This window comes from Agelaius tricolor, unplaced genomic scaffold (genome assembly GCF_023055355.1).
Source record: "Agelaius tricolor isolate 1412-34295 unplaced genomic scaffold, bAgeTri1.0.p SCAF_10, whole genome shotgun sequence".
NCBI lineage: Eukaryota > Metazoa > Chordata > Aves > Passeriformes > Icteridae > Agelaius > Agelaius tricolor.
Window position 1 is genome coordinate 16,847,649 of NW_027269270.1, and position 15,447 is coordinate 16,863,095.

The following is a 15,447-nucleotide window of genomic DNA, read 5'->3' on the forward strand; positions in this document are numbered from 1 at the left end:
CTTTATGAGTAAGCATAGAACTGTGGATAGCCTTTAGTGTATTCCTTAAGCTTTGACTGTTGGTTTCAGGGGTTTTAATGTTTTCTTTGTTTTGCAATGCTAAAAGTGGATTAGAGATCAAAGGAGCGCTGTTAGAAGTTTTGTTTTGGATTAATGAAACAACATATAAAAGTTGACTGAAATGGTTCTGTTTCCATGACCTGTTCTATTTTATAGTTTTAACATTAATAAGTTAAAACACAGCCTTTGTTTTACAATCAAAAAGCCAGATCTTCAGCAAAAGGGCACTGTTTACAGCAGCAGCGTGTCTGCCCAATTATTTTCCTGCACAGCCAGGTCATGATACTACATCCTGCTGAGTCAAGTCAGAGAATGGGGAATTGGGACTCCCTTAAATGGGAATTGCTGGGTCATGCTTTTTGGACCAAGAAGGCTGGGGCTTTAGTTGTGTTCTGTGGCATCTCTTAAAAAAAAAAAAAAAAGGCGTAGTCCACAAGATATCCCAGGAACTGATACATTTACTGATGTATTTAAAATCTAGGTAATGGTTTTTATCTTCTGCTAAAAGAAAATTCTTGTCTTTAAACAGGCTGTGTGGAGATACTGACTCTCTGGAAAGCAATATAACAGGCATGGTTGGAATCTTCTCCTAGCAGACATTGTGAAAGACTGGCAGAAAGATTGCTATGAGGAGGGGATTCCAAGTTAAAGTTTGCAGACCTGTAGGCAAGTGCCTGCAGTCCTCTGAGCAATGTGATTTGTATGTTGTGTGTTACCACTGAGATAACTGGGAGACAGTGTATGCCTTTGTTGTAAGGACATAGGGTGCAATATATGTATGCTTTTGTGTTTCCAAGCATCTTGCAAGTGTAGGGCTTATTCAGCTATACCAGCTAGAGAAGTTCTTCCCTACTATTAACCTCTGTGTCTGGAATGCTGCTTAGAGTAGTTAGCTAATGTAATTTAAAGAATGATTTAAAATATTAATTTATTAATTATTATGTCTTAATAATAATTTATAAATTATTTAAAATAAGAATTATTTAATATAGTGTCCTAGCAGCCACTAATGAAGGGAAGTCACAGCAGAATCAAGCATCCTTAAAAGTCAAAATGGGTGAGTAAATCTGAGAGTTATAGATTTTGGATGCTTATGGAAATTATAGGTAAAATGCTTCCATTGGGATTGAGAGGAAGAGTAATGTTTCAGGAGAAGATGATATTTCTTGTATTTATCTTATTCTGATGAATTCAAGGACTATCTTTTTAATATGACACACAGCAATAATTAATATTGCTATTTGTGTAAAAGGATTTCTTAAATTATTTTTTAAACCAAAAACTAGAAAAAAATATGCTACACTTAGAAACAAAACAGCCAAAGGATTATTTAATTCTTATTGTTCATTTTCATTGATGTGCATTTTGTGTGAGCACATCAGTCAATGTTGTTGTTTCAGTTCAGGTGATCCTGGCAGCAGGTGTGGAATTAGATGATCTTTAAGTTCCCTTTGAGCCCAAACCCCTCTATGATTCTATGATCCATCATTTACTCAGGCCTGCTTTGCCATATGGAATTTCCTTTTTGGGAACCTTGATAAGGAGTGACCAGCCATTAGCTGCTAACTGAAACAGAGTCACTGCTGAATAAGGGAGAAATGTGATGTGTCAGTGCATCCAAAGGAGTAGATGTAGTTCCCAATGTCATGGGCAGTAGTAAGCAGCATTAGAATGTCTATCTAGGCACACTAGATGCTTGTAGCATGTGGTCTGTCTATTCTGTACTGACATGTCAGTTCTGCTTTTCTGACAATGATCCCACATGTTTAGTTTGCAATGAGTAACTGTTCCAATTTTTGAAATTTGTGCAAAATGACTAGTGCCCTGTGAAGCTTTGGGACACAGTTTAAAGTGTCTTTTTTTTTGGTCTAGAGTCATACTGGTATGATGCTAAAGAATTTGTTATGGATATGTGTTCTGAGAGAAATAACTTTCATTTTATGTGTTTACTGCGTTTATTATCTGTAAAGGAAAGTGGCTTATTTTTTGCATGGCAGGTTTCATTTTTCATGTAATAACTTGTAATATAAAATTACATAAGGTTTGTAATTTGGCAAAATATTATATGTTGCATAGCCGTTTTCATTCTAGCAGTGATGCAGAAAAGAAATACAAAAATGAAACAATTTCACTGTCATGAGCTGTGCAGCAAGGCTCTTACTGAGGCCAGTTCCTAGTGCTACAATGACTCATCAGCTTTCAGGAGAGCATGACAGAGTTGAATGCAGGTCATCATCTCATCATGGGGTCTAATTTTGAGAAAAAACAGCACACGGGTTGGTAAACTTATTTTAAAAATTGTTCGGGATTTCAAAATGATAAAAGCTTCTCACTGATATATACAGTACATGTTCTCTCTAAGTTGTTTAAGCACTTTTTTTCCCCCTCACTTTCCACACACTGTGTAGTTGTAAGTACTTCCTAGTCTTGAGGATTTTCCTCTTTTGGTCATATTCCCCCCCACCTTTTGTTACCCAATTGTTATTCTGCAGCAGCCTTGAGGCCATTAGCAAGGTTCATTCTTATGAAAATGCTTGGGATGCTTCCTTCTGTGAGTAACTGAGGCTGTCTTTATTTCTACGGTGTTTGCATGTTCTTCTTCCTCTTTATGTCATATGGTCAATTAGAACAGATTTTTGCCTACTTAATGTGCCATTCATGAAAAAGAAGCTACTAAGATTTAGGAGAGCTGGGATGTGTATGCTTCCCTAGAGATGCACAGTCTTGCTTCCCTTCCCCAGCTAACACAGTTACAACTGGTTTATGTGGATTAAGATGCCTCATGTCAAGACAACTGGGTGGGGTTTTCCAGTTGAAGGCAGAATGCGTTCTTCACATGTAACATCTGAAACATTTTTATATTCAGAAGACTAATCTGTCAGCAGCACTGCAAGTACTGGTTCTCTTGAATTTGGCCATAGAGATAATAATTTTACTAAAATCTCTAAGGAGTACAAATAGTTTTTGTTAGTGTCCTCTTGGAAAGTACTTTATATGCAGTTTAGATTAAAGAAGGTGTCCAAGAAAAAATTAGTGGCTTACCCTCATTTACCACTGAAGTACAAGAAATTTGTCAATGACTTAAATGAAAGAAGGAACCTGGTCTGTTCAATATAAAGAATATTTGCTTTATCAGTAGAAAGGAGTATCACCTCCTGTCTATGAGAATTACTTCTTGCTTAAAAGGATTATTTCTTATTCCTGCCTTGATATAGGACTAAAAAGATAATAAAAGTTTATTTGTTGCTTTAAAAAAATGAGTTGAAACAAGATTATAAAGTAACCTAATTTTTTTTTGTAGTAGTGTGTGATAGAAAAGATACATAGTATGGATATGTACTTTTTGTAAGCATGTATAATAAATAAACTGTCATGGTTTTAAATGTATAAGGTTAGGTTTTTTACATTTAGGATCAATGTGAATAACTTTGAAAGAGTGAATATCTTAATTGTTTTTAACTTTTCCCAGAATAATTTGTTTGAAAGTGGTAATGTAGAAAACATTGTTGTTTTGTTCTGAATACCAGAGCCTTAAGAAAAAAAATTAAAACTGATTTTTTTTTTCCCTAGGAGGTCCATATGTGATATATTAAAAAAAAAAAAAAAAAAGAGAGCTTGTTCTCTTTATTGGTTCAGGTTTAAAATTGAAAAAAGATAAATTGAATGGATTTGTTAAGAACAAATTAATAAACAATTTCCATTTTTATTAGTCTGTTTGCTGCTTTTTCAATTAATAAAACTGAAAGGTAGAGGAGATGAGGATTATGAATATCTTTAATGTTGCTAGGAAGCATTTTCAGTGTCATTTGTTTGTCTGCAGGAGACCTAAACCCTTTTTTCTTTGCAGGAAAGCTTTCCTGCTTAGTTTCAGTAGATTAAAATCCTGAATTTCTTTAATTCTTGGATTTATGTTGGGGCATTAGTAGAAATTAATCTATAGCCCTTTTATAACTGTATTAACTGAAAACAAATAGTTTAACGTTGAATACAATGATTTTAAGTATTTTTATCAAAGATTTTGCATGTGAGCATTAATAAAATGATATTTGATGCTTTAGTCGTAACAATTGCTTTAGCTGACAAATATCTGTATGTGCAAGAACATGCAGACACAAAACACAGAATATAATGTAGATTTTGCTGGGTCTTATTCCTGCTTGGCAAGTAAAGGCAAACCATAAAACTATGCTGATGCTGCAGGGAAACATGGTATTTCTAAGTCCATAATGAAAGACAATATTTTCACTTTTGGTCCTGAATTTTAAAGTGCTTTTAAAAATAAAAAATCGGTGAGTAAAAATTTCAAATGTAGGTATTGGATCTTACCTCTAAGAGTAGAACTTGTTTATTATAGTTTCTGATACCTGTCATTGTGCTGAACACAGAATGTCATTTACTCAAAAATAAATCAAGCTAGTACTGGTGAAGAACCAGATCTTCTGCTTCAAGTTCAGTCCTTTTTCATTTCCACCACTGCCCCCTGCCTCCCACCCCCAATCTGACATGTGCCTTGTTTCTTGTACTGTCTAATAAACATACCAGCAAAACAGAGTGTGCCTCTCATGTATTGTGACTTTTTTTGAGTGCTGACAGATTAAAAATAAAATATGAATCTGTGTTGGTGAAAGGAAGAACAGGCCCATTTGGCCTCTTGCCATTGGCACACCCCGGGAGCTCAAGAGCCTCCTGTCTTTGTGTGCAAACTATCCAGGGCATGGCCCTTGATTGTACAGTGCAAGGCACAAAGAGTTCTTGATCAGCTGCTGTGTCTGTAGATGCTATTTTACTAATAATAATCTTGTTATATGTAATTGGATGATAATTCAGTAAAAGAAATCCTACACTTCCCTTTTAACAATGCATTGCTGTATATCTGGCACTTCAGCTTTTCTGCCTCAGATCGTCCCTTGACTACTCCTCTGTCTGCCTATCAATCTGTCTATAAAGATCTTGCAGTCATGTGAAGTGGGTGCAGATGCACATTTGTACTGTCTTTTTGTTGCTATTGCCAGTAAAAATTCTTTAATTTAATTTAGGGATACGTAGGTACAAAATACCTTTTGTGTTGCAAGGGCTTGAAAACTGCAGATAAACCTTTTACTATTTGGTGTAATAACTAAAAGTGTTTGTGTGGTCTGTGTTGTTTTTTAAAAATCTGAATAGTTTGTATTAAATGTAGTGAAGTTTAAAGAGTGTAGAAAGACTGAAGGTTAAATGTCATGTTGAGATATATGAAAGTTGGCATAATTTCTTCAGACTCTATTTTTCTTATCTATTAAATAATATTTGTTCATTCTCTGATTATAATTGCTAACAGAATACTGCTTTTTAGAATCATAGGGCATTATTTGAAAATAAGCTAAGGTTTTTCCTAAAATTTGAATTTTGCTTCTTTCTACATTAGTGAGGAGGAATAGAATTTCCACAATTTCAGCCTTCCCTCCTTAAGCATTCCAAAACCTCAGGCTGTTTGACATGTAATTAAGCTGGGCAAAAGTCTAACATCAAAGTGTATGGAAGGTGATTCTTCAGGATTCTTTTACCTCCAAGGCCCCTATAGAAGGGTGCTCTGTTTGGGGGCCAAATGGAAAAGAGAACACCCTTTTTTTGAAGCCAGAAAGGGAGAAAAGAAGAGCTTGTCACTTATTTTCCTATTTGTAAATTTTGTGTGGAAGAGGTTTGTAATGCACAGTCTGTTTGCATTTATTTGTTGAAAATCTGAAGATGTATTACAAATGTTAAGTGCTCAGTTGAAAAAATATTGCCTGGAAGAACATGACTCTTTTAGATGCAAATAAATCTGTTGAGAGTGTTGATTCCTGAAGTGTAAAGTAATTGCAGCAGTGTAAGTTTGATTTCTGAGTGGACAGTTTGAGAGTGGTACAATCTACCCTGGGCTTAATACATTCCTCATTACTTTAAATTCTTCATTCACACTTAACTTCTAAAGAAGTTTTAGCAGTTCTCAAAGGCATTGTGAGCACAAGGAAGGAAGAACAAATGAGGGGTTTTGGCCTATTCTGTGTAGTCAGAATGAACAGTCATGGTCCTTAATGTGTGGATGACAAATGTAATTCAGAAGATGTGTGGTCCAAGTTAAAAGTGTGAGGGACTTCAAGGTTAAATAGGCAGGTAGAAAATATATGCAAATAATACACAAGACTAGAACTGTTCAGGGAGGTACTGCAAGGAGTCAAAAGTAACACAGAGGGGTGAAGAGTAAGGCTGTTTTGGTTCTATTATAAGCCAAACATAACATTCTGGTTTTAATACAAAAGGATTGAATTTTAGCTTTAATTCTGAAACAAAATATTTCGACGTGAAATGAAGCCCAGTGGAGGTTGAGAGTGTGTAGTGGACTGCCTTCCTGTTGAAGACTGTGGCCCTGTGGGTTAAAGCATAGCACTGTGAAATGTGTGACGCTATTAACTTCTCTCTCTTCTGCTGGAATTCCCTGTGACTTAATGTGACATAGAGTAACATTTATTAGTGGTGTGAATGTTGAGAACCATCCCCTATGGCAGAGGGGTTTGTCTTTGGCAGTGGTTTACCATAGGGTACTTCATTCATATGCAGGCAACAATTGTTGCAGAAAAATAAGGTGAATAGTGGTAGAAGATGCACTTATTTTTAATAAATTAAAAGTGTTTAGTAATTAGCTCAATCTTTTGTCTGATAAAATCACTAGTATGTTGTTCTATTCCAGTGGAAAATGACTACCTGACAAAACCTTTCTGCCAGTAGCTTTCCCAGAGCTAGTAACATAAGCCTTCTTGTTTTATCTGGGCAAATTCTGAATCTGAAACATCCACTGAGAGTCTCTTACAAGAGAATCCCAGACACAGAGAACAATATAAATTCCAGTGACCAATTTAGCATGAAGAACTGAGATAGTAAGTATAATAAGAAGTTTAGAAACGGTACTTTGATCTACATTTTTCCAGTAATGCTTCTGATCTTTGCTTTGCAATTTCAGTATTAGACTGGCTTATATTAAAGCCAATATCATAGATTTGTTATTTCTTTGGTGTTTTCCTTAATATTGAGCATTTGGAACCAATTTTTCCTTTCAAAATTATTTTTGTTAATGCCAAGAGATTCTTCTTTATGTATATATGTTCTGATGTGATTCCTAAGATCTGCCATGCATTTTTTAGCCCATATTTTAGTAGTGCTTTAATCATAGTCAGAAAACTGAAATTGAATTATAGTAGTAGTAGAGAAACACCAAAAATTCAATAATTTCTGGAACTTGAACTTTCAAAAGTCACCCAAATTCTGTTCTATTAGCAAATTTTAAATATGAAAATGAATACTGATTATTTATTGCTCATTTTTAAACTCAGTGGTTATTTCCTTCCTATCAGCATTTGTCAGAATAAATCTGAATTTCTATGGAAATTAGTTCATTGGTATAATTTTTTTGTAATATCTGACTCATTAATGAGCTACCTTACCATTTTAAAAAACCACAAAAATTTATTGAAAGGAAAACCTCACATAAAACTACTGATTACTAATTCTTCAATGACTTGAAACTTCAAATAATATCAATAAACAAGTGAATACTCCTTTTTTTCTGACAGTCCCTGCTCTTGCTGAAACCCAGGTGCTGCAGGCTCACATTGCACAGAATATACCAAATCTGGTTATTACTGACATGGTTATTTTTCTTTCATTCTGGTTCTTTCTCCTGGGTATTTGTAGCAGTAACTTTATAATCATGTATTTTTCCCCTGATTACTTTCTCCTTTATCAAAGTTAGAATTGTTTTTGCTCACTGATGAAACATAAGCTTTTTAGAACCTCTGTGAGAAGTGCCCTCAATACTGCAGATCACTTTTACTTCTTTCATATTACTGATTTTCAAAGATTGGTTTTTTAAAATGAATTTACATAATTATCTGCTAGGTAATTTTCTTTGTTCTAAAGATAATATAAAACAGCGATAATTGAAGTATTAGTCTTTCATAACTTTTGTAGGTGTTTCAGAGCTCTTTGCCTTCAGTTATAAGTAAGCACAGCAGATAACATTGTAAAGCTTAATGCCATAATTAACTGAATTGTAACAGGTCTGATGAAGAATTGTATAAATAAACATGGATATGGTGCTTACTGTGTAGAGGTGTGAGCATCTTAAATTGTAATTCTGAGAAGTATTATAGAGAGTAACAGAACTGTGTGACTTGCAGGTTTTCTGTTAACATTCAGTTACCATTTCTGGTACTGTACAAAGACTGCTGTGTTTATACTGCTTTTAAAAAGGTTTATCAGTGTTATCACCTCATTTTAGTCACTATAAGGGTATGTTTAACTATAAGAACTTAATACAAGATAGGCAGAATAAATTATTGTTGTACATAGCACTTAATTTTGTTTTATCTAGTTATGATTTAGAAATAATATGCAAGTAGCTCATATTGCTTGTTTATAAGCATGTTTCATTAAAAATCCTAATGGGGATGCAGATTTGATTCTATATTGTAACTTCCTTTTTAAGTAAGTGACTATAAATGGCCATAATAGACTAAATATACGAGAAGATTTGATATTTGTTTTGCATAGTAATTGCAATTGATAAATGGTGGGTTATATGTTGTGTTTTTAGAGCTTTAACTGCTAATCTCATATGAAAATGTTGCTTTGTAGGGCAAAATTCAGGGAGAGGGCCTGGGATTCCAGAGTGAACTTGTACATTCCTTCAGGGCATTTTTGCAAGGGAGGTTGTTGTGTTTTAAAGGTAGTTGATAAGAGACCTGCACCACCAACCCCAGACCTGCACCACCAACCACCATCATGCATTAGTCTATAGAAGGTATTTGGGTGAACATACTCCTGTACCACTCCGTACCACCATTTATCCAAGTGAAATTTTTGACCATTTGCAGGATACATTATAAATCAGGGTGTCACTAACAGACAATCAGATTTGAACATTCCTTGCATAAAGCAGCTTGCCTATATCCCTGAGGAATACATCACTTAACTGTGTTTATGTGACAGCGTTGATATGCCTGGTTTTACATGAAAGTTAGGTAGCGTGTTATTTATGTCATCATGAATTCAGAAAATAGGTGGTTGTGCTTTATGTATACTGAGGTTATCTTCTCTGGACAGATCACTCAGAAGAATTGAAAGATGTGATTTTATTATCTGGTTATTAATTTAATCAGGAAATGGGATTTTTTTTTTTCAGATTTGGATTTTACTACTACTTCTGGTTTTTTCAGTGTTCCCCACTGTGAGGTGCTGACAACAGATTAACATGAAACAGAGCTCTGTTGAACCTAATTATGTTGTAGCTTGTTGTTTTGAGGATCTATAAAACTGTTCACTCCCTTTTTATGAGGCTGTAGTCACAACGAACGACCATAAACAGTGCCTTTTCTCTTTCCTACAGACTGGAGATTTCATTAGTTGACTCTAATAAAGGCCTGATCCAGCTGCATTTACACCTGGGAATGAATGCTTCTTTATCAGCTCTTAATCCTTAGTAGATCAAGCAGGAGAGAATGACAGCAGGATAGCTTTTGATCAGCCATAAATGTCTGAAAGCTTAATTTTTTAAAAAATTATTTGCTATTCAAATCTTGACTCAAGACATGCTTTCCTGTACTTCAGAGGAAATATTTTAAGTATGAGGGCATTATTAAAAAGCAAACCAAAACTGAGATCTTTCTATACTTTCAAGCAGTTACCACTGAAACATGATTTCCACATCAGCTAAGGGGATTATTGTTGTATGTTTTTAAATCCTCTGACACTTGGGAGAGCCCTAATGTTTAGCATGTTTAGCCCTTAGATATAATGTGGAAAATGATGCCCCACCTTTATTTAAAGCCTATACTGCTTGGGAATTTAAAATTGATACATTCCTGCTAAATAGGTTTCTGTAGTGTATGTACTCTGAGACCTGTTTGGGTTATTTTTTCCTTTTTTATGACTATTTTTGTTTTGCTTGTATTATATACAAACACTAAAATTATTGGAATTTTCTAGCAGTTTAGTTGGAGATTTCTGTAATAGTTGAAGATGGTGCTTTTTTTTGTTTGTTTGTTTGACTGGGTATATAGAACTCATATATATATTTAAATATTTTTGTAGTATCTTTTCTATTATTTTTCATATTATCATTTAATCTCCACGCTGCAAGGCTGTGGATAAACCAGAGTTCTTGATGAGTGTCACAGTGTGTTTATGTGCCTGTCCTGCTGAGCTGTGTGTTCGGTGTTTTGGCGCAGGATGTGAGCGGGGGCAGTTCCGCTGCGGTGACGGTCGCTGCATCCCCGCAGACTGGAGGTGTGATGGGGCCAGAGACTGCTCGGATGACACAGATGAAGCTGGCTGCCGTAAGTGAAACCATACAGAGCAGCTCCTTTGTAACCCCAGAAACTGGGAGATTCCAGTGTGCTCAACTGTACCTATGGTACAAGAGTGAATATTGAATTGGGAGTTGTCATGAGATACTCCAGAATCTATTTGAGTCATATTCCATGAGCTCATTTGGCTTTGATGCACAGAAAATCAAGCAGTGCTCAGCTTCTAACATGACTTTAACCTTTTCTTAAAAAAATCTGACTGTCCAATAATGCAGTTTCATATTATGACTAATGTTCCAAGTAGATGTAGAAATGTAATTTATTGTAACATATATATACATATATATATATATGTATATATGTATGTTACTGTAGTAATCCTGAATATTTGCTACCACCAGCATCACTTGTGCTCAAAATCTTTGGATTTTTCAGACCCTGGACAACTAACTGCACCTAATGTGCCCAAAGTAGAGTCATACTTCATTGTCTAGAGTTGATTGTGCTGTGTCAGCAGCTCACAGACAACAATTTTTTTCATATGGACTGTAATGTCCATGCACAAAGATTCTCTCAAAAGGAGAAAATGGATTCCCTGAATGGAAAAGTTGTGAAAATGAAGAATTGCTCTCCATAGTCTGTTTTCAGGAACTTTCTGGTATTTTACCTTTTCTAGTTCTTTGAGTCTTGTGGGTTGGTGCAATTATCAGTCCACTTACAGATTAGGCCAGTTTTTGCCCCTCAGCTGACAGGAAGTGAGACTAATTTATATCTATTCTTTTTGCCCTGTTATTTTTTTGCTGCTTGACCCCTGTAATAATTGGGGGCCATTGACATGTCTAGGCAGTCTGATTTGTGGCTTAGCACTTTAGGTCCAAAAAAACTTGCGTAGTCCTGAATGAAGATGCCGCTAAACTGGCAAAACAAAATGGTGTTGTCCCACAGCAGTAATTAAAATTAAACTTCATTTTTTTGAGTTAGTTGTCCTTTAAAAACAATATGTTAATGTGCTATAGGTAGTGGGGCACATGAGTGGCTAGCAAGATTGTTTAAAACTGGTCTGAGGTTCAAATCATACTAAAAGATTATTCTTTGGTTCTTGACGTGGGAAAAGGTATACACGAAGTACATGTCTGTAGTATGTGATCAGTTTTATCACTCTACTTAGTTTACTAGTGATGTTATTTTGTACTTTTTAACTCTAAATCTACAAATTGCTTTAATTTTCTCCCTCGTGCTTTGGTTAAATTGATAGTTGTGCTTGCATATCATCTCATGAGCACAAAGTTGACCTTGTATTTCTGCAAAAACATAATCCTGAGAACAGAGATGATCAAGACCAGAGTGCTGTTTACTGGACTGTGTTGTACTAGAGATTCTTCCAGGAGTATTAACTAGGGATGGAGTGAGCTGTGACACAGTTTCAAACACTTATTTTGATCTTTCTCTTTGATGGTTCCCTGTTGTTTGTCTATTTGAAGAGTACAGAGTGGAGCTGGAACAGCAGCATTCAGCTTGTTCTGATCTGACCCTCAATTTTGCCTCATGAATTCACAGGGAAGAATCATGTTTTTGGGAGATCATGTTCTTACAGGGATAAAGCAACAGAGGTGGAGTGAGAGCAGTTGAACAGACCCCCTGTGAGACTGGGGAAGCTACTGTGACTCTATACAACAGCCTTTTCTGGGGTCTCCCTTCTAGAGAAGCTTGTGTCTTCAGGAGAGGATATAAGGCTGAAGAGTCCATGCAGGAGTTTACTAAGCTGAATTTTGCCTTTGAGCATCCTTTTGCTGGTCCACTTGTCCACTTTTCACCTCTCTGGTCTGTCCATTTTCTTTGATCTGTTGAATGCTTCATGTGTTTCATGGAAGTTACTGTTCATTAACACTTGAATCTTAGAACTACTTTTCCCTTACGTTATTATTATCTTTGAAAGTGCTTTCACAGATGTCTGTGAAATGACAATTTTTTTCATTGCTTACACTAGCGCAACCTACCTGTGAAGGAAATCAATTTCAGTGTCACACTGATGGGGAATGTATTCCACAGTCATGGGTTTGTGATGATGAGGAGGATTGTGAAGATGGCTCAGATGAACATCAACAATGTCGTGAGTATTTTAACTTCTGGTGTCATACCAGCTTTGTGAAATAATGTAATTTACTGGCAGTATATTGAGAATATAGAGAAACAAGCCCTCTGTAAGTACAGAAGCCTCTCTGAGGTATTTATAGAAATAAAGTAATCTGAAGTAGATAAAATACAGAAAATATGTCTAAAAAGATATCTCCAGGTCTTGAAATCTGAAAATACTCATGCTTCTTTTAGTTAAAAAGAGAAAAAATATAAAGTGTATACTAGTTTTATACTTAATAAAAAGTTTAGTAATTTTCACCATTAAAAAATTGGTGAAATACACATATTTCTGTATGTGCTCTATCCATTGGCTAGCAAAATTCACAGTGGCATCTGAGAACTATCTATAACAAAATATAATTATTTTTAGATTACTTTGAAATATATTTGTATATAAAACTGGATCAATTTTCAATAATCAGCAAACATTGGCCAGTATTGCATTAGTTTTAGCAATGCTATTAGTAGCATTATTATTTAGAATTAACAGAGCCATTCTTTCTCACAGTCAGAGAGGAGAAATATCTATGGTCTTGATGTCTGGTAGGAGTCTAGTCTTTCATTATCATTTGGACAGCTTAAACTTAGAACATAATTCTGATTAGTATTTCACTTTAAATGTGCTAAACAGTGTATTATTCAGGTCTGAATTCCTGTTTTCAAGTAAAGTGTTTAGTGTTCTCTGTACAGTTTAGATCAAGAAAATAGTTTAACAGCCTAACTGCCACAACCATAGGCTTTGCTCTTTTCTTAGTATTGATAGACAAATAAGATATGTTACTCTGGCTTAGAATTTCATGACTAAGCATTTGAAGGGCTATAAGTACATGCCAAAGTGGTGAACACTGAACTGAGCTGATTACTGCACCAAATTACATTCTCTGCATTATTGCATAAGACAAGAGAACAAATGTAGTGTTCTGAAGGATGGTTTTTCTGCCATTTCTAGTATTAGAACTTACTCTAAGTGATGAAGATAAGATTAATTTATTTTCATTTTGATTGTGTGTATAATTTTTTGATAACTTTGAACTGAGCAGCTCTGGAGCTACTCACCAACCCCTGGGGAAGTTAAAATGTTTATTTTGGAAGGATTTTGCTCACAGACTTGCATTTTGCTTTTCTATTTGATTCCATCTTAATCCACTGAGGATGGAAATTTTTGAATGATAGATCACTACCTTTTGCTTCCCTCTTCCTCTGAGAAGAGTCAGCACAACTGCTGGTTATGTTTTAACTAAAGAATCTGTAGATACAAAATGCAAAATGAGCAAAAGCTCTGAGTTTGACCTTGGAACTGGGTCACTGTAAATTGTTCACCATGTTCTGGTTAATCATGAGTGTCAGTATCTAGACAGTGGCACTGTGCTGCTGCCATTTTTGAGTCATCTCCTGGTATGTGTCCTTGTTGTTCTAAAGGGACTTTTTATCTCAGTGTCTTGGAAAGCTGGAGGAGATTTTTCACCTTGAAGTATTAAAACTTTTTCTTGGGAAAACTGTCTGACAGCTCTGGAGGTCATAAATGCAGAAATTTGTTTTACTTTACTGTCATGCTCTTGTTTTTCCTCATGACACTAGTATCCCAGTAGCTGATCTTATTTTGGGAATGCTGCTGACAGAAGGCAGCAGAGAAAGCCCCTGCAGAGCAGCAGATGACAAGATGCCAATGTATAGACTCGAATGATGTTGAGAAACAACATGAGTTTGAAAGAAACAAATGTGCAGGGGCAGAGGGAAGGGAAAGTTAGTAGTAAGCCTGTCCTTCAACTTTATCTTCACAGATTCATGTTAGTTTGCCTAAAAACTGGAAGTGTAATTCAGCTGTAGTGGAATCAAAGTAGAAGTGAACAGTTTTATGTGATTGCTTTTTCCTGGCAGCTGTCAAGAGAAGAGACATAATCATTCTCAATCCTCCATTAGTTACATATGCAAACTATTCCTGACTGCTGAGGCCCTGGCTGTATTAGAAAGCGGTGCCTTACCTCCAACTCTGCTGTGTTTACATTGTGACATTCCAGTTGACTGATAGCTTGGACCTACTGACAGATTTTGACCCAGTAAATAAAATTATAGAAAACTTTAAATCAATGAGAATTGATAATTTAATGTTTTAGGCAAAATAATTATAGGGAGGTACTTTTAACCTAGGTCAGTTCTTCAGTGGAGAAAAGCAGTGACCTTGCAGACTGCAGGAGCCCTCCAGAGCTATGCTGTCTGCTATGTGCTTGTCAAGTGTTCTTTAATCCTCTTCAATACACCAAGATACAGGGGGAGAAAGTGTTATACTGATATTTATGAGAAAGATGAAGTAGTTAAAGAGGAAGGGAAATATTTTTCCTGATAACAGCCCTGGCTGACAGGAAGGACTGACATGTGCCTGTTTGTTGCAGCGGGGAGGACGTGCTCGAGTCAGCAGCTGACGTGCTCCGATGGCCAGTGCGTCCCCAGCGCGTACCGGTGCGATCGCGTGCAGGACTGCTCCGACGGGACAGATGAGACAGGCTGCCGTGAGTGCTCACTCCTAGCATGAGATCTGGTTTCATCTCATCTCTCTGGGGGATTTTAATACATTTGTAAGATTAAAGGGCTTGTTGATGACCACAATATGCTTTTTGTTACAAGAGTTTCATTTCAGATTCTTCTGTGTATTAGAGCTGATGTTCTGATACAGATCTGTTACCACAGAACTCAAGTGCAAGCTGTCAGCACAGGATCAGGTCATATTGTTTCTCATTGTCTGAAAGATAATTAATATGGCACTGTAAAAAGGCAACCATGTTTAGTTGTCTTATGGCTTTGAGACACTCAAAGCTAACTTTGCTGAAGTTTTCCAAGTTGTTTTTGCATACTCCATATAAAATCAGTAGTAGTTATAGCCTGTACAGAAAAGCAAAATTTGACTCCAAATGACTTATTTGAGGAGATTCGATCT

The 15,447-nt window shown here is 35.8% G+C and overlaps 1 protein-coding gene across 1 annotated transcript in view; it reads left to right on the forward strand.

Annotated features, from left to right (window-relative positions):
- The window catches only part of LRP2 (LDL receptor related protein 2), a 110,898-nt gene that overhangs the window by 4,686 nt on the left and 90,765 nt on the right, over positions 1 to 15,447 (forward strand). The window contains exons 2-4 of the mRNA XM_071434966.1: positions 10,302 to 10,409; positions 12,367 to 12,489; positions 14,906 to 15,022. Coding sequence (XP_071291067.1) covers positions 10,302 to 10,409; positions 12,367 to 12,489; positions 14,906 to 15,022 — 348 coding nt within the window. The remainder of the gene's footprint in view (positions 1 to 10,301; positions 10,410 to 12,366; positions 12,490 to 14,905; positions 15,023 to 15,447) is intronic.